The following is a 23,737-nucleotide window of genomic DNA, read 5'->3' on the forward strand; positions in this document are numbered from 1 at the left end:
GGTCGGACCATCCCTTGGCAGTTAAATGCTCAGCAAGTCTATCTCAATTTACCTCTGCAGAGCCCAGGCCTGGACTCAAAAACAGCACTAGGACACAATCTGCTTTGTTCTTCTGTCTTTTTGGTCAACCCATTGTTTATTCTCTGTAACATTATGCTCATGATATCTAGCTGCTACCCTGCCTAAAAGGCAAACATGCTGGCTGGGGCTGATTAGGTATCAAGTGCTGCTATCCCACTTCAGGGAGAAAAATATTCTAGAGATCTAGTGGAATATCTTCTCTTACTGGACCTTCTTCATAGTTCAGTAATTTTTCTTGGTGAAAGTTTAAAATGAGAATTGATATAATTAGGTACATATTGCAAGAAAATAGTCTTTCAATCTGACTACTCTTCATGGCAGAGAACTGCAATATACCGTATGTATGTTAATTTGGAAGTTTTATGTTTCTGCAGATACTTGTCCTTCAGTTACTTGTGTATGTGTATTTTGTCAATGCAAATTCAATTGTACGCTGGCCATTGTTAGGCAGTGGTTTAGCACAGGAAGCTAAGCCTCTGAATAAAAGAGATTGGACCCAGAAAGGTTCGAAATATACCCAAAACTCGTGATTAAAACCAAACGAGGTTAGATGTTGGTGTAAAAAATTTGATGTATTTAATTTAACAGTAAAACAGAGAGAAAGAGAAAAGCAAGAAGAAAGAGCTAGAGAAGGAGGTGTGTGGGGGGTGGGGGCAGGGGGACAGTGGCAGGGTTAGCTGGAAGCACATCCCCCATCCCAGGGCCCCAAGGACGTCTCGTTGCTCCCCTCCCTCGCTCTGCTGGGTGCTGAGGGTCTCCCGTCTCTGCTGCCACTGCCAGAGTCTGGAATTCAGTGGATTAATGAATGGTGGCTTTGGGCAGCTGGGAGCGCCCAGGTGCCTCCCTTGCAGTGCCAGTGTGATCCTGTCCCTTGCAACACTGAGGCTCTGGTGCATCATCCTTGGGGCTCTGGCACAGGGTCTGGGGACCCCTTTGGGGCCCTCTGATGGGCCATGAGACCCCCTGTGCTGTGGATAAGCTTTTCCCTGGGTGAAGGGGCCCACAGCTGATCTCTGCACAGAGGATGGGCGGCCACTGAGCCTCTGACCAGAGGCTTTTCCAGCACACCCAAAACCTCTGTCCCCACCCTTTGGTGCGAGGGTCTGTGTGAAGCTGGCAGCTGACTGCCCCGGGGCTGCAGTCTCCACTCCAAAGGTGTTAACCTTGATTCCTGTGTGAATGTATTCTTCTCTCCCCAGACCTGAGCTTACTGTATCTTATCTCTTATCAGCGAACAGCTCGGGGCCTCAGTCAGAAGGCCTGCTCAGGGTGTGGTGGTCTTCTCTGCAGCTTTTGTAATGCAGTTTTGCTGTGATAGGTAAAAGACTTTCATGAGAGTGTTTAAATCATAAATGATAACATTCAGTCTCCAACACCCATCAATCTTTCAGAATTCAATTTTTTTGTTCATTTACACAAGAGTGTAGGATTAAACATTCATTTTAGTGAGTTGCAATGTTATTGCAACACATTTTATATATTTAGTGCGGCAGTTTGGGACAGGGCTTAGTGTGCGCCTGGTAGTGCTGGGTTAACAGTGTGACTTGGAGATCTTAAATGTCTTTTTCAAAACCTAAACAACTCTGATTAATTGCTGAAATACCAGTAACTGTTTGAAATTGCGTGTATAAGTTTGTCTATGGTTCTGACCCAGCCTGCTGTCAGGATTTTTATACTGCAGTTAATTGATCCTTAATCTTTTCTTGGAGTTGTTAACAAATTGATCAGTAGGATCATCTGTTTCCCCTGTACTTTCAGTTTCCTCCAAATTTTGTGTAACTTGACGCAGGAAAAAGCACCTGAACCTTTTGCTTTTTGCCTTGTTTACAGTAGATTGGTTTTTATGATTATTTTTTTTTGTAATAATGTGAGTTTTAATGCTGTGGAGGAAGGGAGAAAAATTTCATCTCTGCTGCAGTTTGCAGTTTCCTGTTGCTTAAAATGCATAGTGTAAAATGCATTAACCTGAAATATTTAATTAGTTAAATAAAGCTGAATGTGATCTACATGTTATGCTAAGGTTTTTTAGGCATTGTCTTTGACAGCAGCTGTTGACATCAACTTTGACATCAACTATTGGATAGAAAAATAGCCGTCTTTTCAACAACTAGATTTAATTATTTTTGCAGCAGTTTTAACTCCCAAGCTTTCTTAGTTCTGACTGTATTTTGCATGGCTTTCTCTAGCATACTTTCTAAAGTGGTGTTACATGCTATTTCTCATTGCAGGCGCCTCCACCTCAATAAGAAAGCCACGGACAAACAGCCATATAGCAAGCTTCCTGGTGTCTCACTTCTAAAGCCGTTAAAAGGCGTGGATCCTAACCTGATAAACAACCTAGAAACCTTCTTTGAGCTGGATTATCCTAAAGTACGTGTATTATTTAGTGTGGCTTTTTTCCTCCTATGCCTCAAAAAGTCAAATGGAAAGCTGGGATTAGAGCTATGCTTGCATGATTGTCTTGGTCTTCATTCTGCAGAAAATGTGTAATTACATATTATACATGTTGCAAACAAAACTTATTCCTTTTTAAAAAGCTGTCTATTTAGGAGCATGCCCAAGGCTTGGGGGTGAAACATACTGTACACTTCACTAAGATTTGCTTAGTCATTATTCCTATATTGTGGTGTTTATAGATTTTCAAGTGTTTCATACTGCTGGAAGAGATCACTTGAGAAGCTAGAAATTCTTCTCAGCTGGCTACTTCTCTGTAAGAGATCCTCCAGTAAAGAACACTTAACTGAGAACCTGAAACTTTTTGATGGTTCTTACTTATGGCTCATCTAATTAGGAGCTACTCAGTAATGAGGTAGTGTATCTCACCAGTTGTTGGTAGGTAGTGCAATCTCTAAGCCGTGTGTTGGGAAGCAAATAGTTCATAAAAGCTCACATTTGCTGTTAAGCACTGTTTGAATTTGCAATACAAGTGATAAGGAATATAATTGATAAGTGTGTCAGATGCTCTCCTTGCTCTAAAGAGCTTAAAAGAAGTCTGCAAATGTTTGCTCTATTATTCAATATTTGAAGTATGCTCCTGTAGATGGGAAAAGGAATACACTTTTAACTGAATTTGTCTGCTGAATACTAAATTTTGAAATTTAACTTTGATATAAAAACTCCTCTTTTCTCAATTCTTCTTGAAACTCCATCTGACACTGCTGTTCCAGTTGGAGAAGGTCAAAGGTTTGTGTAAGCTGTTTAGCTAGTTTTGTTTGTGTATTCTGAGAACCTTAAACTAGCACCTAAGTAGGCAAGGTAAAACAACTAAAAATCCCCTAGCACTTGAAACTAATCAGAAAATGGATTTTTTTTCTGTAATGAAGCTTTGGGCCTTTTGAAAAGCTTCAGACATGAAATGTATGAATCAATCCTTTCAACTCAACAAAGTGCAATAAAGTGTGGCCGAGCACGTTTTGAAGCATACTTGAGGCACGCTGCATATGCCAGTATTGCAAACAGTGCAGAGAATCTTCAGCAATGTCATAAGCTATTATATGACCTACAGTGAGCATCAAAACATTATTCTGGAACATTTGACTGCAAATAAACCTTGTTTAGTAATTCAAAAAGCCAGTTGTGTTGGATCTTGCTTTACAAGAGGTAGTCTCGGTCCTTCTCAAAGGAGTTCATGAGTTCTGAAAACGCATGGGTAATAATCTTTAAATTTGGTACTCCACACAAATCTGAGTTTCAGATAATAGTAGATAATAATATTTTTTCCAAGGAGAGTGAAAATGAATGTGTGAATGCTTCAGTTTACTGCAGCACAGAATAGACAGCATGAGGAAGGTCTCCAAAAAATCTTTATTTTTACTGTACAGAACTACTTAGAGATTGACTGCAAAAATTAGAACAAAAGTATTGCCTGGTATTCGAAGTTCAGCTGTGCAGTGAAAAATTATTATGAAAGATTAATTTGGAACTTTTTCCAGTGAAGCTGAATTCAGACTGCAGTGATAATGATTTTCTTCTGTGATACTCCATGTGTGAAATATTTTTCTCTTGAATGGAATCCAGTTATCCTGTCTCAAAACTGAAGGATTTACACATAATATTTTTATTAGTAAAGAGTAAGAGTTCTCACCTACTCTGCATATTGTAATTTTGCAAAAGTTTTTCATGTTAAATTCAAGTGAATCTGATGGTAATGTTTGTGTAGATAAGCATCTTCGTATTTGTTCTGCTTTTATCATACATTTTCTATTTTTTTGACTTTGCTACTGCATACAAAGGCCATTTGTTTTGAATTTTTCTCTTTTCAAATATTGGAATCTGAAATATCTGGTTTACTTCTAGTTGAATTTCTTGGAGAATATGGGTATAGAAGTGTCATTGCTGTGGATTGAAGATTAATTATATCATTACTTGGAAAGCCAGTTCTATTTTACAAATTTAATTTAATGTGCAGTAAAAAACTAATTTCTTCAGTTGTTTATTTCTATGGTGTTCATGCTGTCAAGATTCTATGATAAAAGGACCTGTCTGCTTAATGAGACAACTCTTAAAATCCATTTTCAATGCTGTGAGATGGTAGAAATCAAACAGTGTGCGCTCCTTAGCCAAATTGACTTCGAGTTTGCATTTCCTGTTAGTCTGTAGTGCTAGAACAAATCTTAAGTCAAATTTAAATTATTTTAAATTTCCTCAGTATTCTGAATGGAGTTAGAGTAGTTCAGGCTTATATGTATTACAATAGCATTTTTGACTGGAAATGTATATATGTATTTAACTTGATATTTTCTGTTGTATGTAATACCCCTTACTGAACATCAGAAATTTTCATCATAGAGCCAATAGGGAGCTTTCAAAACTCAGATTATTTTCACTAGATTACTTAAGCAAAAACTTAAGTTTAGTGAGATGACAAATTAGTATAAGGGAGAATAAGAACTGGTGTGATTGCTAGTTTGGATTATTTTTTATAGCAGCTACTGGAAATGTGGTCCTAGAAAATTTTCTTGTTATGATGGAATTTTTCAGTCTTGGACTGTAAAAATGGCTTCTGGTTATCTTGATCAGAAATTTGCATTTTGTGTATTTTAGTCTTTGTATTGGAGCTTTAATAGGTCTAATTTTGACAGGGTAAAAAAAAATTATATCATGTAAGAAGTAATAAATTTGCTGTTATTGCAAAAGCAGAAATACCCTTACCAAAACTGCCTCAATATTGAGTGATTATTATTTCTTCACCCAGTATCACTAGCTTGTGTAAGCATGTAGCAGCAGTTTTCCCTTACCACTTGTTGTTTTTTCAAACATTACTCTATTAATAAGAAAATACAGATATGTTATATATACATATTCCATAAAGTATAGAAATGGAAGATGTAGTTCAGAGAGATGCAGTCATAGTGTAATCATAACCTCACTCTTTAGTATTTCAGGTGCTGTCATTTCATTGAATATAATAACTGGATTTAAGATTCGTATATGAAACAAAAATGGAAGTGGAAACAAAGATTTTACCTTGTACACCAGAACATCTTATTTCATGGCTAATAGAAACCCTTCAGAACAGCAGAAGTAATGTTCATCAGTGAAAGAGTTCATTGAGATACAGCCTTAGTTCCTTTTTCAGAAGTACTTGGCTGTGCTTTAGAAAACTAGACTCCTTTAGCTGTTAAACAACCCCTTTGTTTTTATTCTATAACAGCACTCTTTATTTTTTTATCTTACTACACTATTAAGCTTTATTTCGTAGACCGTATGGATATTAGCTGTGTATGTAAATATATATGTGAGTGTATACATTTTTGTTTTTACTAGTATGAAGTACTACTCTGTGTACAAGATCATGATGATCCAGCTATTGATGTGTGCAAAAAGCTCCTTGGCAAATACCCAAATGTTGATGCTAGACTGTTTATAGGTAAGCAGTGCAACTTGGAGGTGGGACTCTGACTTGTAAAATGCTAGGTCTTCTACTCCATATAGTATGCTCTATATGGAGTTGAAGACTCCATATGTATATGGACTTAAAGAAATAAATAGTTGTCTTGTTCAGCCCATGTTGCTTCTGTAGTTTAGTCACCAGTTTACAGTAAAAAGTAAGTTTGTAGTTGCAGTCTGTGACATCAGTCCAAGAAAACTTTAGGAAGAATGATTTGGGTAACCCTCTGCAATTTTTGTTCCTAATTTTAAAACAACAGCTTAAATGCTGTCTTTGCACTGAACTAAATGTGCAGGAAGTGACTTAGAGTTGACTGTATTTGAGCTTGAGGTCCTGCAACAATCCTTTTTCAACTGCTTAGGCTGTATGGCTCTTTCTTCACTTTGTATTTGAATTAGTGGAGGAAAGGGGTATTAAAACAAGGTAGTAAAATTTAGATTTTTCTTTTTTTTCCCTCTGATACAAAACAAATTTGACCGTGTCTGTCAGCTGGATGTAAAGGAGTGTCTCAATTTATTTTGCTCCTTTTTTATTTTTCTGCTGAAATGACTGTAGAATACAATCTTCATAATAACAATCTTAAACAATAAGACGTGAATAAGGTTTACCTTAATAGAATATAGTAATAAGCTTTATAGTTCCACTGCTCCTTTAATTATACTAATCTTGCTATCCTGCCATTTTAAGGAAGCACTTGAATATTTTTTCTTTTATTTTTCCAATTATAAAATATAGAGTTGAAGGTATACCTAAATTATAAGTATTTTGTATAAAAGTGGACTTTAAGAATTGGTGGGTAACCATTTACTTTTCTTCAGTTCATATATATAAGTATTATGGATATTGAATCTGCCTTCCAGAGGCTCCCCATACATTAATTTTGTATGATGTTTGTATTTTTTAGGTGGCAAGAAGGTTGGCATCAACCCCAAGATTAATAACTTAATGCCTGGCTATGAAGTTGCCAAATATGATCTCATATGGATTTGTGATAGTGGAATCAGAGGTAGGGTGTGTATGTGTTAACTATTAAATTATGCTTATTCACTGTAAGCAAGCATATTTTGGCGACTATTGTGACTGAGACTATAAGAAGAAATTAAAGTTAAAAGTCTGAAAAAAAAGTTTTTGTGGAATAAAAGATTAACGTCTAATTAAAGGAGAAAATACCTTTAAAAATACTACTCAGACTGTTTCAATTTTATTTGTTATTGATCATAATAATCGTTAATCTCTAATATTAATTTCCCAAAACTGTTCTTGTAAGATATGCGATGATGTGTACCATGTACTCTTGATACTGGTAATGAAATGAGCATCAGTGTCTCGCTGCAGTAAGTCTGCTAATGATAAATTTCTCCATCAAGTGTCCTTTTTTCATTTGTCACTTAGTAACACCAGACACACTGACAGATATGGCCAATCAAATGACTGAAAAAGTGGGCTTAGTCCATGGGCTTCCCTATGTGGCAGACAGACAGGGTTTTGCTGCTACCCTTGAACAGGTGAGTGCAGTGTTCTGGGGGGGTTTTGTTTCATTCCTTTTTGCTTTCGAAACCTTGCTGATTGAAAGCTGTATTGTGCCTCTTGTGCTTTGTGAGTGAGGAAATGTTTATTTTTAGGTGCAGTCACACTTCAAACTCAGGGTCACTAGGACAACTTCTAAATGCTCCAAAATTTGTCTGTGGTGCTCTGCCTATTGATTCAATATTTAAGTTTACAATATGAGCAATAAAGATTATAGGATACACATTTTGCATTTTATATTTAAAATTATTAAAAAACTGAAAAATTTAACTGACTAATGCTTTCTAGTGCTTAGTCTGAAAGGACTAATTAATTATATTTTATCTTGAAAGGCACATAAAAATGGCCATGACAAGTCAAAGCTAAGTCCAGCTCACGCAGTATCTTATTTCCAGCAGGATTTACAAGCAGAGCCTTTGAGGAAAGTAGAACAGAAGCACACTTTATATCCTATTTTCCTGTAATACTGCCTCAGTGTTCTGTAATTTTCAGCTGAGAGACCACCTGAACAGAAGCAGACTTGTATATTTACTAATCCTTAATATAATAGTAAGAACAGATTTCTCAAATGAGCGTTTCCCTTCTTTTTTTTGAGTCCATATACATTTTAACACCTATAATTTTCTTTACCTAGAAGTTGCATAGATTTGTTTGTTATAGGATCTACATCTGTTTTACTCTGGCTCTTATCCTGTAGTGCTATTTCATGTCTCATAATACGTGTAGTGAAAGAGAAAGTGAAAAGTTGATTCCTGTCCACCATCTTCATATTACTCATTCTCATGAGCAATTACATAATGCATTGCATATTCTCGTTCTCTCTTCTTTCTCAGTAAGTGGTCTTTGGCAGGAGGTTGAAGAGGTTGAGTTTACTTTTTTGTTCTTTGTGTCTCAAGGCATGTAATTTAATCAATTTTTATTTGGAGCTGGCATTGGTATGAGGCATTTTGGCCCCAAGGCTAACTGATAGGGATGAAAGAGAAATGTGAGAGATGAGTGTGGTGAAATTCAGTACTCCATCATTGCTCTAAATGAGGGATGCTTTTGTGCTGATTCTTTTTTTTTTTTTTTCCTTTTTTTTATTATACAAGTCTGAGTTTTCTCTTACAAGAGAAAAGCAGAGATCTATAGCACAAATTTCCTACTACTTCTAATTGTTAGAGCAAGAATTACAACTCCTGCTTCTGTACTCCTGGAAGAGCTTTTTGCCTGCTGATGCAGTATACTGCAAGATGAGCATGCCTGTTCTTGAATGAGTTACTGTACCAGTGTGAAGGCAGTCTACAGTAATAAAAGTGAGAGGCACTAGCACTCATTCCCTCTGTTTTGTAGGTCATTCCTAGTTTTAAGTTACTGAATCTAGTAAAAAGGTTTGCTCATAATCTGTGTTTTTTCTTCACTATTTTTGTTTGCAAGTGTGCTAAGTAAACAAATTTTCCATGCTTCCATAGAATCATATAGAAGTTTCTAAGAACATGTATGCAGGAATGCAGTTAATTTGCACAAGAGGAAGTAGAGAACATGTCTGTCAGTAATCACCACATAATATATTAATATTAGTGATTGGTCTGTTACTTAATGGATTTTTAATACATACATTCCTTAGAAAACTTGAGTAAATTAGAAGTGAAATATGAAATGAAGTGCAGTAGTTCAATATGTAGTTTAAAACCCAGTTATAGATTTGCAAAAACACAGCCAGTGTTACCAATACACTTCTCAGATTTGGGGATATACTCGGTTTTTTAGAATGGTGCTAAAGGTCTTTCCAAATTCACCATCCTAATTGGCCACATCTTGTGTTTTTTACCTTCCATATGTTTTCAGAGGAAAAAGTTGTCAATATAGTACTTACATAGGGAGTTTTAAATGCCTGTTTTTCTTTTGACAGGTCTATTTTGGAACTTCACATCCAAGGTCATATATTTCAGCCAACTTAACTGGCTTTAAGTGTGTAACAGGAATGTCATGCTTGATGAGGAAGGATGTCTTGGACCAAGCTGGAGGGCTGATAGCTTTTGCACAGTATATTGCTGAAGATTACTTTATGGCCAAAGCTATAGCTGACCGGTAAGATGATTCTGAAGTAAGCTTATTGCTTTAGGTGTAGTTTAAATCTTTGTTTTTGTTTGCTTTTTGTTTTTTGGGTTTTTTTTTGGACACGTGGCACATACTGTAAGTATAGATGTTCATGTCATCTTTATGTATATGTAACAAATAAGTTAATGCCATGTGCTTTGTCCTGTCAGTATAAGTCTTTTGGAAATAATTAAGCCATGCCATTTTCAATTGCTTTAGACAAAAGTTTCTGAATTTGGTTTAAGTACTTGGTTAATTCCACAGAAGAGTCTTGAAAAAATGCTTTTTTTTTTTTTCCTGTGCTCATTGTAATAATAAGGCATATATGCCAAAGAAACTAATGAAATTCTTATGTGTTTGTTTTCTAGCTGCTTTTTGCATCTCTTATTTGCACCTTTTTGTAATAACAAATTCCTTTTTCAGGGGCTGGAAATTTGCAATGGCCACACAAGTTGCAATGCAAAACTCTGGCTCATATTCTATTTCTCAGTTTCAGTCCAGAATGATCAGGTAAGAGTTTGATCTTTATTTCCTCTCCCACCCATCCCTGCCCTCTTCTTCTGATGGGGACAACCTGATAATGAGAGGGAATAAGTTTTCCAAGATGATTTGACCTAATGCCCAGTGTGCTAAAGTTCAGTGCAGAGATTGATGCATGCTTCTTTGTTAGTGCTGGGGGAGAGGCACTGATTTTTCACAGAATAATGACTGTTACAAGTTAAAAAAAAAAAAAAAAAAAAAAAAAAAATTTAAACATCCTTGCCCTTAGTACCTTAAAAATGCTATCCACAGCATCTTTGACAGGGAGGTTTTTTTGCAGTATTTTATTTGGAGGTGTTAATGAGATCGGCATTTTAGAAAATACCATTTGGTGAGGTGGGAGAGGAGGAGGTAATGAATAATGCAAAGTCAAAACTAATTTGTTTGTCTTTTCTAGGTGGGCCAAACTACGAATTAATATGTTGCCTGCCACAATAATTTGTGAGCCAATCTCAGAGTGCTTTGTTGCCAGTCTAGTTATTGGCTGGGCAGCTCATCATGTGTTTAGATGGGATATAATGGTTTTTTTCATGTGTCACTGCTTGGCGTGGTTTATATTTGACTACATTCAGCTAAAAGGTGTTCAGGTATGTAACTTTATTTTCCAAGATGTTACTAAAATTATTACTGCTGTTGACTTCAGTAAAAAACTAAGCTTAATTACAACCATAAAATAATTATTTTGATATTCAGGAAATAACAGGTCCAATCCTTTTACTTCTCTGTCGTCTAGCTTCAGTTATAGTATCGTGAAAAGGAGGAAGTGGTTGTAATTTTGTATTTGGTTGCAATTTTGTGTTCTACAAAATTCTGCACTTGCCTCTGAGGCTCTGGAAGTTTGTGTCCCATGAATTAATAGCCATTTTCCAAATCTCCTCTAAATGGGCATATACGGAAATTTTAAGCTGTTTTAACAGTACAAGAAAAGAAGCTTCGTGGGATTTTATTTGGGGAGGGGTTTATAATTTTAGGTTAATTGTCATGTTTCATCTTATATTTGTTGAGGTGTATGTGTACTCTTACATTTTTCACTTTGTTTTGGTAATAAGAGGCAAGGAGAGCAGCTGTAACCTACTTCAAAGGCTTTGCAAAACTGTCAATGTAGAAAGGTGCCACAAATGAGAACAGCATTTGTTTTTCTAATGCTGTAGAAAATATTTAATATAGGCAATTGTATCTTGAACAAGAAAATATTCTTGGGTTTTAATGAAGGATGCTGTTGCTATGTAAGTCTGCATAGTAAACTTTATAAATTTTTTTTAAAGCTTTAAATTACTTTTAAATATCTCTTGAATTATCAGTATGATTAAATACCTTGGTTTTTATTCTTTCTAGGGTGGTGCTCTGTGTTTTTCAAAACTTGATTATGCAGTAGCTTGGTTCATCAGAGAATCCATGACAATTTATATTTTCCTATCTGCTTTGTGGGACCCCACTATTAGCTGGAGGACAGGGCGCTACAGATTACGTTGTGGAGGCACTGCAGAAGAAATCATTGATGTATAGCCACACGCTTGTAACTGTGAATGTCAAAAAAAGAAGGGGAAAAGAAAAGTATTATAAGTTGTTTATATACTTCCAAGAAAATCTACCTTCAGTAGTTTTATTACTTGTATGTTTGGTATCTGTTCTTCAATTTATTTTTGCATGGCACTTGCATCTGTGAAAATACATCTGTAGTCTTGGCCAAATGGTACTTCCTTCTGTGTACAAATAAAAATAGGGAGAATTGGTCCTTACATCTGCTTTCTATTTAAGTGCTCTGCAGTAGACTTCTTTTAAAAAAATATCCTTTGGGATATGAACAGCTTCTTACTCCTTGGTGTGCTAGTCTAGCGAATCTAGGGTTCGTGTAGCTATTTTCCAGCTGGGTTGCACAAGGCTGTATCTAGTAAAATCACAGAGGTACAGCTGATTTTTGTTTTATCCCTCTAAATTGAGCTAGTGATGGGACCTTGGGAAAGAAGCTCTGAAATGTTTTATGCCTACCTCTTGTAGTTGCTGCAGAACAATATGAATAGAAAGACTGAACCGCTTTGCAAAAACGAACTAAAGCAAACCTGTAGTCTTGTGTTTATATGTATATAGGGAATATTTTAATCACTGCAGTAACCAAAAGTGGACTGAGTTTGAGTTGGAAGGATTTACTGTAAGGCACGTATTATGGGCATCTTTTGGCCAAGTCTGATCTGGTTCTGTCTTGAACCTCGTTAAGCACTGTGCTGTTAACTAGCCAAGGTGATCCCCTCAGTACTTCCATCCTTTTTTAAGGGGTGTTTGTTTTTCCCTGTGAGTGAATGCTTTCATGGTGGGGGGTGGGGGGTGTTGGGTGTGTGTGTGTGGGACATAGTGGGGATTAGAAGGGAGCAGAAATACATTTCAGAAACATTTCACACATGAGCTATTTTCTTACGCAATGTCTTAAGAATGTAATTTCACGATGCAGGTATTTAATATCTTTGTAAAGTGAACATACATACCTATACTAGTCATAATTAAGTATTCAATTGCAGTAGATATTGTGAATATATTAAAGGGCCGGGTGAGTTTGCTGTTACTGATTAAAACTGTAGTCTTAATTTAGATATCAAACTAAGTTTACTCTTGGCTGTTTGCCTGTTAGTCTAGCCTTTAAATTGGACTTCTGTATTCCAGTGGTATGACTAAAAGGACTAGATTATAATGCATGCCATGGTTTTCCTCTCTCGTTCCCTGTAACTTGGTTTTCAACCTCATTGTGAAATAACCTAATTTGTGGTGAACTGGACTTGTTTTCTTTGAACTCTTTTTTAAAAAAACAGAGCAAAGATAGAGAAGACTGTTGCATAAGCCTTTTGTTTTCATAATTGTATTTATGCTGCTTGACTATTCTTGATATGGAATAGCATATTGTCACCATGGACGTGAACTGCTAATTACAAAGTTATGTCGACAAAGCAGCTTTAAGAGTTGGATGATGATGTGTAGCACATTAGCAATAATGACGTGTATTTATAGAAATGGACTTTCTACCTTACTGAGCCAATCCCTTACCCATCATAGGCTACACAAGTGTACTGTGTAGGTATCTGTTGTAAAACATACTCTGGGCCAAGATGCTTCATCCACCTTAATATCTCTTTTGCCTTATGGTAACATGGAACTTTTTAAATGGGCATTTCTGTATGGACAAAGGCTTGTGATGCTTCATTCTTTTAATGTGAATCAGGAAGAAGCACTTTTCCTGAGGAAAGTTCTACATTGAAACCTAGTCTAGTTGTGACCCACAAAAACATTCTTTTTTTAATATTGTTTTTGACATAGTTGAATTTTACTGACAAAGTTTGTATTTTCATTTGTTTCATGAAGTTTGATGCCATTCATCGCACTGCTAAAGTGAAGCTTAGCTTGCTATTTAGCTTTATGCTGATTTCTATGCAGGCAATGGAACAGAACCAAAAAAAGAAAAAAGGCTGAACAGACTTCCGTTTAAAAATCTAGGTGGGGATAATTGTTTAACAGGTGCTTTGGTATTAGTAGAGCCATCTTTGGCTATGAAAAATAAAGCTTCACTTAAGCAAATGGTTTCATTTGGGTGTTGCTTGGTTGATGATAAAATGGAAACCAACAGTGTCAAATATTGTAGACAATGCTGCAACAGAACTTTTAAAAGTTATAAACAGCAAATGTAAAGTTATGTTGATCTACAGCTGTGTAGAATATACTATGTTTATTTAAAATAATTGTCTTGTTTTTTCCTTTATTTAAAAATAAATTTTGAATACAATCTGTTTGGAGTACATTTTTTCTTTATTCAATGATGCTCTAATGTGACAGCTTTAAGTGTTTATGGTAGTTGTGTAAGATTATATTTCTAATTAATCTTGGCAGCAGTAAAGGGATGTGCCTTTTGATTTTTTTTTTTACAACTACACCATCTCTTTTAAATTTTATATTTGACTGAAATTAACTCATATGTGCTAAACTGAGTTATCCTTAATTTTTTAGAATAAATCCATTGTACAAAAATTTTACAAGTGAACAGCATAGTTCTGTATCTATTCTAGCTAGCCTAGATTCAGATTTTAGAGATGATGCCTTTGCCACAAAACATATTGACATTGAGAAGTAGTGTTGATCTTTTGCTTTCAGATACACTAACTCCAAAGCTCTCTGAACTTGCTCTGCCATCTAACTTAACTTTTTTTTGTCTCTTCCCTACCATTTATAAAGATCATGTGAAACTTAGTAAGAGACTGTGTTTATGAAAGAGTTGTTGGAATCCTGCATGACATAAATAAACACTGCTGGAATCACTTGAAAACTATTTATAGAAACTTAAATGTTCCTGAGTGTATTTTGTGCTCAGTACATTTGTGGCCACAATACTTACCCTCTTTTTTCAGTCCTTTTATTTCTTTCCTGCCTACTGTTAAATAATGTTGTCATTTTATTCTGTACTTTTATTGAAGTCTTTCTTCCTTGAATTCCTTTTGCCATTCTCCTTATTTCCTGCTGAGTAATGGCTACCTGCATTTCCTCTCAAGTCTATTTTGACAGCTGGAAAAGCTTGTCTCTAACCACCTGTTTCCACAAATAACTTCTGGAACAGAAATAACATCTTAAAAGCTTTTAAGCCTCACACCTAATTTCTGATCATCCAATTTTAGGGTGGGTTTGAGCTCCAGCTGTTCTTGGATTGAACTGGTTCTCCAACAGCTTTGATACTGATGACGGCTATTGAGGTTAAGAAAGACTAAAACTTATTGTGACAATAGGTACACTTCTAGTAGTGTTTTAATAGTTATACAAAAAGATTTCAGCTTCTGTAGTGTCTGTGCTTGTATAAATAACACCTAGAAGAGAGAATGGCACTGTATGGAATTTCAAATTAATTCCATCTTTTGGGTCTGAGAATGTGTTCGTTTTAAACTAATGACCAGATTATACTGAATGGTTTACTGCTTGGATATTTGGAGTGAATGGACAGGTTTGCATAAAGTTTTTTCTTATTACCCAAACTAAAATCTGTGTCATAGGCAGTACTTAGTGTTATAATGCAGTTACCTGGGCAGATGAGAATTTCCCTCCACAAAGTCATCTCTGTTTTTATGGTGGCTTTGGAGAGTATATGCAAGATTCTTATGTTAGTGTTGTAAAACTGCACTGTAATTGAAATCATGGTCCTGGGATGTGCTTTTAACAAAAAAAATAAAACAAACCAACCCAAAACAAACAAACAGGAAATCCCCACCAAAGGAGCAAATGAAACAAAAACCACCACAACCAAAGAAAGCAGCAACCCTGGAGCCAAACCCTGCTGACTTTGTGCATCCTATTGATCCTGAGCCTTTAGAGTTGACTGCTTGAAATGTTACCTGTTCTGCCCTGCACAAACCAATTTCAATTGCTAGCTATCAAACAATTGAGAATAAGTGATAATTCTTCTGATTAAATTCACCACATTCTACTTTTGGCTTCTGCTTTTGTCTAAGGACAGGTGGCTGTGTTTTCAGTCTTAAGTCCTGCCTGGAATTAGTGTCCAGTTCTCCCTACAAATCCAGCATTAAGTATAAGTGTACTGGCTGGTCTTGAGGATCCTAAGGCTTTGCTAAAACCTTGCAAGCTTGTGGCCAGTGGGTTTCCTCTCCAAAGGCAGTTCTAGGTTGGTGTCCTGCAAATGTTCTGGCAATGCTGAAGCCTTGCAGAATGTATCTGAAAAGCCAAGTGTCTAACAACCCTTTTGGGTGGAAGATGTTTGTGCTGCCCATCTTCACACTTAGCTGATGTAAAAATAACTAGCCAGCTTAATCATAAGAGACTGTAAAAAGTAAAGCATTTCCAGTTTTTGGAGTCCTTCATTTCTTGAATTCTCATCAGATCAAGAGTGGACTGCTTCTTATGTGTGGTTTGTGCTTCTGGGAGAACGTGTTGCTTCTTGCTCTGAATCAGATCTAATGATTTTTTGCCTAATTGTTGGTGTGACTGCAGATGCTCAATTAAGAAATGCAGACCAGGGAGCCCTGTACTGGAAGTTTATGGATTGCTTCATCTTTCTGCCTCATCCCTCCACACATTCCCCCAACATTTTTTCCCAGTTTCAGACAGGAAGGAAGTGCCTCAGCCAAAACCCCATGTGCCAGCTGGAATTAATGGCCATTTTATATGTAGCCAGTTTGTGGGTGAATGGGAAAGGTCAGGCTCATGTGCCTGTGCAGGAAGCCAGTAAATTCACTGGGAGCACAAAGCAGGAGCTGTCAAAAGAAATCTCTTCACTGGGCTTTGACATGAAGTGAATTATTATTCTTGACTTTGTCTTTGCGTCCTCTGGGCCTGTGTTAAGCTTAAATCTGCTCACAGGGTGGAAGTGAGCTCAAGCCAATTTAAAACTCTGCTAGCCCTCCCCCCTGTCTTTACTGAATAGCTTTTCTTTTTTTAAGGCTTGCCTGGTGCCTGGAAGAGTGTGTTTTTACATGTTGAACAGTAACTTCCTTTTGGTGGCAATAACTTTTGCCTTTTCTCTGTTACCAAAATGCTGGGAGAGGTGTTGAGACAACAGCAGGCCTTTAGAGTACACATGTGAAATGCACACATTCAAAAGTGACGCCCTAACCCTATAGAAATGAGAAAATAGAAATCATGAAGCCTTTGGGGGAATCTGTACATACAATTTTTGTTTTTCTATTGCATGTATGCACACTACATAGATTAAGGTATATGTGCATACATTTTTATGTATATATACACTTTTATATATAGATAAATGTACTAATGCCAAAATAAAACCTTGTAAGAAGCCTTGAATTTGACAAACCTATTCTTTCTGTAAGTGGACCATACAGGTAAACTAATGATTTGCTAGTATAAAAGGCCAGCAGCAAAAAGTTAAATAAATCATGAGCCACTGGATCTAATATCCAGTTCCATTTCACGTCTCAGTAAGCAGACAGAGGAAAGCTCAAAACCTGTAACTTTCTTCCTGGGCTATTTTCTTATAAGCTTGAACACTGTTTTATCCATCTAGGCTTTTGCATATTCCACTAAGTCAGAAACTCTTCTTCCTTATCTGGTGGTCCCCCAAATCTGAGCAAGGCAAGGCACATACTTTTGTCTCTTGGCTCCTTTCTGTTCAGTTTCATTGACTTCTGCTCCTCCCTTTAGGGCAACTGGGGGTCCTTTTTATTATAAAAGAGTTTTCCCAAGGAGAGGAACATGTGGGAGGGAGAAATAACAGCAATGAAAGGTAGAACTAGTGAATGCAGTGTTACATTTGCTTGTGACTAATGCTCCAAAATGAAGTATAGGCAAATCTGGCCACTTTTGCAACATACGGGGTAACAAGGAAGAATAAATGAGGAGAAATTTCAGAGAGATTCTTTAAATTTTAAGAGTGCTTGCTCAGAGAGAGGCTGGAGACTTCGGAGTTATTCCTGAAGGCTAGATATGAAGGATAAGCCTGTTTCCATGAATTTTATGGGCCTTTCAGCATGATCTGTTTAAGGGTTGTGTGGTATGGTTGGAAAAGGAGGAAAGCATTTCAATGGGGATTGCAGCCTGCTCTGCAAGATATGGCAGCTTGCATCTGTTGTGTCTGGATTACAGACCTCTCAAAGACTGCCTTATTTTGGCTTCCCTTGTCTTGAGGCATTCAGCTAGCCCTCCTGCTGATGATTTGTAGGATAGGGACAACTTGTCACTGTTGGGCCATTGGCTGAGTGGGGAGGAAGCTCCAGCTGGAGCAGGCAGGTTTGGGAATGTCTGCAGCCATGGACTTTATTTAAGATGAGAGCTCCTAGATGGTGTGGTATGGTCATGACTGTACCATGAAGGGTCTCTGTCCATGCTGCAGGACTGGGGTGTCCAAAAGCAGACAGCATTTCTAGCAGGGAGAAGGCAAATATTGTATGGAGTGTTGCTCTGTGAGTCCTACACTGGTGATATGAACTAGGAACCCTCTTATTAGGGCCTAAATTCTCAGGCTTAAAATGTTGGTGTGTTTCAGGCATCGTCCTGCAGTGATAAGTGCCTGTGAATGAGAAGTGAATCTTGTCTGTGTGCAGACTGACACAAGCACTGATCTCATCATGGTGCATCAGCAATGTGCTAGCTCTGCTGGGAGTCAGCAGTCATGTTTGACATTCATATCTTTATGTGTGTACATAAAAATAATCTTCCTGCAGCCAGAATATAATTGCATAATATTTTTGTGCTTTGCCTGTCAAACAGATTGCTTTTATACGCAACAGGTGATGACTAAAGAGATTATTTCATTTAGTTTAAAAACACAGCTGAAATGAACATCAGAAGTAAAATTTGGCATTTCCAGCTCTTTGTCCAGTGATTAACAGAGAAGCTGGTGCATTTTCTCCTCATGCAGTCTGTTGCTACTGGGGCTAGGAGAGCAGCGAAAAGGATGTAGCAACAATACTTCCTTCATGCAAAAGAGAAGCAAAAAGCCCTTTATTAAAGAATCAAACTACACTTTTATAGATATGGTCGTGGAACTAAGGACAGAAGTGATTCCATTGGTTCAAGGAAGGTGATGCCCCTTGCTTTCACCAAAACATCATGTCTCTCACGCACCCTGCAGGTGCATAATCTCTATTATTAATTCTTCCTCTTATGTTTTCTTTGAGCAGCTTGAGAAAATCCAAGGCTGCTTTTTCCCTGGCTTTCACTGGTGTCCACAGCAGTCAGTTACTGTTGAACGTGGTCTCATTCTTTATGAACATATTAAGTCATAAACCAAGTCTATGGAGCAGGAAGGACTGTGCTTGTCCATACAGTCTGTCTCAAGGCTGGTTTTTGTGGGGTCACAGCAAAGTAGCCTATAGCCAGCAGTAGACTTTACACCATAAGACCATGTACTTATTGGGTTTTCCATGTCTACAAAATGCTACAGGTATCCAGAGGAAATTGCCCTTCAAGTCCTTCAAGTGGCTGGCATGGGTGGTGATAGCTGTTTTCCAGGATCACAGAAGCTGTTTTCTGGCCACAAAATTCTGCTATTTTGCATTGCATGAGTAGGTAGCACTTACTGCCATAGTTTCAAGCCTTAACACAGATTATATCCTAAAAGAAAGTATCTTAGAGAATAAAGGAGCTCTTTTCACTAAATTTTGTTTCCCCCTCCAAAATCCAGTAGACTTGCCTCTTAAAAAGCACCATGGACTTTGTCTAATTTATATCTCCCAACATCAAGGGGTGTTTTTCCCCTTGTAGGCTGTGAAATGTTTTGAGCTTCTCAGCTTCTCAGGAAGCTGATGTTGTCATAAGTAGGCTGGACACAGTTTTTTTCAGTTTTATAGGTGAGATAGCAGGAGATGGCAAGTCTCTACAGGGACTGAAGCTCTACCATTTCAGTGCTGTGCTGCCTTCATCTGGTTTGCACTGCAGCCATTTCTGATGTCCACTGCAGCTGTGGTAGCCATTTGCTCCTGTTGAAATACTGCAATCAGTGGATAAATGTGTTTCCTCCTGTCAAGGGAAATTTACAATCTCCTCCCTGCTGTTAGCAACCTGTGAAAATTAGAGAGCACTTAAGGGCATACCAAGTTCCAGGCTGGAGAACCTTATTTCCATGCCCCACAGTGTGCAGATGGTGTAAGTCTGTTACACTGATACTTGGCAGTCACTTTTTGGGAGCTGGTTCCTCCCAAGGTGATAATAAAAGAGAAGGGGGGAGGGCAGGGTGGTGGGTGGGAATTGTATTTGCTTAGCATTTATTTAGGAGGTGTGTAGCAAGGACTTTTCTTAAACAGGAATACTCCAGCAAGACTTTCCAAATAATGTCTTTTTCTCAAAATAATGTTTCCAGCTTCTGGGCTCTTCTGCATAGTTAGCTGAAACCTATTGTTTTGCAGGGAGCAAAGTGCATCACTACACACTAGAGTTTGATCAGATTGACTAAATCAAGGATGTCAATATTCCTTTGTGTGCCCAGCTGATAGATCCTTACAGTTTTTTCTCTGTATGGTGTGCTTAAGTACTTTCGTGAGAGCACTTTGTTTAGTTACTATCTCTGTGTCCTTTAGAAAAACTCTGCAGATATCCACAAGTCCACAAGCAATGAATCAGAAGACACCACTCTTAGAAAATTTCGTGTGAAAAGAAATTTCCACTTCCAGCCAGAGTGTCTGTGCTACCACAAGGATCTCTTCAGTAAAAATGGGTATGGGATTTTTAGTAGAAGATTGGTAACTACTGCTGCTTCAAACAGCACCAAGTAGCCTACTGTAAAAAGCATTCTTGCAGCACAGAAGTTCTTGCTTCCCTGGTCCATTTAAGACTGGATGTGTGAGCTGGCTGCTCAGGTGGATTTTGAGCATGCAGACAAAAAGCTCTCTGGCCCTTCTGTGTATCCAGTCTCACAGCAAAACTATTTCAGAAAGTTCAAAAGCAATCTCCTGTGTTTCAGTTGGTGCCCATTGTCTCTAATCCTGGCCCTGAGCACCACTGGGAGATGTCTGTCTCCATCTCCTTCCCCCTCATCAGGTATTTGTAAATGCAGATAAGATTCCCTTGAGCAGTTTCTTCTACACACTGAGCAGTCCCAGCTCTCTCAGCTTCTCCCCATATGTCAGATTCTTCAGCTCCTTCATTGCATTTGTGGCATTCCCACAGACTTGCTCTAGTTGTGACCTCAGCAGTGCTGAGTACTGGGGAAGGATCCCATTCCTCAACCAGCTCTCATCACTCCCTCCTGTGCAGACCAAGACACAATTTGCCTTCTCTGTGGAAAGGGCACACTGCTAGCTAAAGTTCAACTTGGTGTCCACCAGGACCTTCAAATCCTTTTCTACCAAGCTGCTTTCCAGACTGTCAGCCCCCAGGCTTCTGCTGTTCCTTTCTGGGTTCAGGATTTTAAGCTCCTCCTTCCTGAACTTGATGATGTTCCTTTGGACCATCCATTTGGACCAGCCAGACCAGGTCCCTCTGGATGACAGCATAACCTCCTGGCTGTCAAGTGTACATCAGCATGGTGTAAAAAGGGATCATAAATCTCAAGTTATTTTACTTCAGTATAAATATGGAAAAAAAAATCTATTCGTCTAAACCAAAAGCAAAGTATATCCTTCTCAGTTGGAAATGGAAACAATGCAAATGGATTACTGATGGTAATCATTGGCTGTGACTACTGGCTGCATCACTGATTCCTGAAAAAACTGGTGAAAAAAGAGAATAAATGAGGTTTTTTAGTCCTTTATATATCTGGGCACAGACTCAGAGTGCTTTCCTAGCATATTGGATGTGAGTCATCTTACCTGGGTGAGGGAATCAACAACTTACCCTTCACACCAACCTTTCCTCTTTGCCCAATGCCTCCAGTCTGTCTGCTAGGTTTCCTCTTCACATGCTCAGTCTTTTCAGGGTCAGTATCTTACTTCTAAGTTTCCTATTGCTGTTTTCTTACTTGAAGCTTTGCTCTCTCTGCTCTTCCTTCCCGTTTCTTCCCTCCCAACCAAGTACAGACACAGGCTGCCACTCCCTGCCCAGCCACACCGGGAATGAGGTGCATTTCCTCACCTCTGTGCCGGGTGCAGGGACTGACATGGTTCTCTCCAGCTTTGCTCTTCTCCATGTCCAGGAGGGACCAGTTCACACAGAAGCCAGCCGTGGGTGTTGCTGGTGTGCACCCTCCTGGAGGAGTTGCATGTGGAATGAACGTGCTCCTCGCTGGAGGACAGATGCAGAGGCAGCTGTGGTGCCTCCATGGTCACCATCCTGCTGACCACCAGTCAGTCCATCCCACTGCTTCTGTGCCAGGGGGATGGTAAACAGTGGGAATGGGCAGCATGTGGTGGGTGTAGCATGGCTTTTGGCTGAGCCTAGGGTGCCTCCAGCCTCTGTGCCCATTGAATCCATTGCTTTAAACCTAGTAAGTGTCAGGGACTGCTGGAATGAGCTCCTGGATGCTCCAGAGATGCTTTGAAGGACTGATGAAGCCAAGCTGGAGGATAAAACAAAAGATTGTCTTCTGTGTTGTGTTTTTGCCTGGCTATCCTGGCACCCAGAAAGATGATGTAGGGAAGTGCAGAGTGTCCTGCAGCTGTGTCTCTGAGAAGTGCAGCTCTCTTGGCTTTGACAAACAAACATGCTTGTCCTCCAGTGGCCATGGGCTCCTGAGCTCGACAAGGCACTGCAAACTGTAAGCCTTGAAACACATCCTTCACAGCAGAAATTTGAGCATCTGCCACAGTCCAGGCAGAGGTGCATCTGGGCACAGCCATGGGAGCCAGACAGTCACTGAATGCCCCTCCACTGTGCTGGCTGCAGGGATTGATAAACCCTCTGCAAGTCTGTTTCAGCAAACTAAGTCCAGTTGCAAAGGAAGGGAAGGAGTCACGTTTGGGTCTGGGGGAGTTTGCTTTGTGTGTTTGTTTGTTGCTTATTGGAAGACTTCAACAAAGGGTCTGGTGTCTATCAGAGGGAAGCAATTTCAGCAACCAGCAAGTATAAGCTGCAATAGGCTCACAGACAGCACCCTCAGACAGCAATACCTTTAATAGCTTGGCACAGATTTCAGTGCACATGCTGGGTTTTTGCATGTTGGGTTAAGTGATTTAGATTTTATGACTGACCATTAAAGCAGCAAGCTTAGTCATAAAATGTATTAAGCTGTGGGAATTTGAGTTGTGTATTGCATTAGTTTTAGCTTTAAGCTAGCTAAGCAACATTAACCCTGTGCATATTTTGTCTATATGTAACATATTCACTTTCAAACGAAATATATTTACTTTCATATTAATAATTAATTTGTAATCTTTAGCATGATATATTTTAATTAAATATAAGTAAACATAAGATGTGATTGCTTGTATGTAGAAAAGAAAACGTAGTCTTGATTAATTTCCTCTATTTTATTTTATATTAAAGATATGACATTTTTATTTCAGTAAATGGAAAAATTGTAGATTTCCATGCTTACTTGGGTGCTGTCTGTGTGTGTTTGCATTCCTACTTGCTGAAAAGACCTTTTGTTCAAATGCAGTATTCTCTCAGCAGGGTACCAGATATTATAGAAATATAAACAAACCAGTTTTTTGCTTTGAACATTTCCACCAGGTGGTACATCCAGTTCCTGAGTAGCTATATTATTTATCAAGCAGCTACAGCATTGGATTCCTAATGGTCTTCATTTGTTCCACTGTGAAAGAGAGGGAAAGAGCCTAAAATGCCATTTAAAAATCTATTACCTTTCACTATCTTTATTGTGGTTTGACAGACATAATGGTGCATAAGGCAGTGGATGTGTCCAGGGCCCCACTTGTGGTGCAGCATGCTCCCAAAAACAGGTACCCACTCTCCAGAGACCTCAGTGAATGGGCCTTTCCTACCAAGGGACTAAGTCTATTAGAGACCCTCACGAAAGCTGTCTTCATTATTTCGTGCTTTTGGAAATCTCTACTGTGGGGTCAGGTGGGAAAAACCAGCAACCTCTGCTCACAGCAAATGGTGCTGTGGTGTTGCACAGCAGTTCTGGTTATTCAACTGGCACATGCTCTTTATGACAGAGGTCCATTTCTCTTGTTGTTTTGGGGTTTTTTTTCTTTCCACAAAGTGCAAAGATACTGCAGTTTCCAGAACATGAGGCTTTCTGAAGCATCCTGAAGAGAGTTATGCTTGTAGCAATAATCCAAG

The 23,737-nt window shown here is 38.4% G+C and overlaps 1 protein-coding gene across 1 annotated transcript in view; it reads left to right on the forward strand.

Annotated features, from left to right (window-relative positions):
* Positions 1 to 13,883, forward strand: part of UGCG (UDP-glucose ceramide glucosyltransferase) — a 35,483-nt gene extending 21,600 nt beyond the window's left edge. The window contains exons 2-9 of the mRNA XM_056514097.1: positions 2,310 to 2,451; positions 5,848 to 5,950; positions 6,876 to 6,977; positions 7,364 to 7,476; positions 9,390 to 9,568; positions 10,001 to 10,087; positions 10,515 to 10,704; positions 11,453 to 13,883. Coding sequence (XP_056370072.1) covers positions 2,310 to 2,451; positions 5,848 to 5,950; positions 6,876 to 6,977; positions 7,364 to 7,476; positions 9,390 to 9,568; positions 10,001 to 10,087; positions 10,515 to 10,704; positions 11,453 to 11,623 — 1,087 coding nt within the window. The 3' untranslated portion in view covers positions 11,624 to 13,883. The remainder of the gene's footprint in view (positions 1 to 2,309; positions 2,452 to 5,847; positions 5,951 to 6,875; positions 6,978 to 7,363; positions 7,477 to 9,389; positions 9,569 to 10,000; positions 10,088 to 10,514; positions 10,705 to 11,452) is intronic.
* Positions 13,884 to 23,737: the final 9,854 nt, after the last annotated feature.

This window comes from Oenanthe melanoleuca, chromosome Z (genome assembly GCF_029582105.1).
Source record: "Oenanthe melanoleuca isolate GR-GAL-2019-014 chromosome Z, OMel1.0, whole genome shotgun sequence".
Lineage (NCBI taxonomy): Eukaryota > Metazoa > Chordata > Aves > Passeriformes > Muscicapidae > Oenanthe > Oenanthe melanoleuca.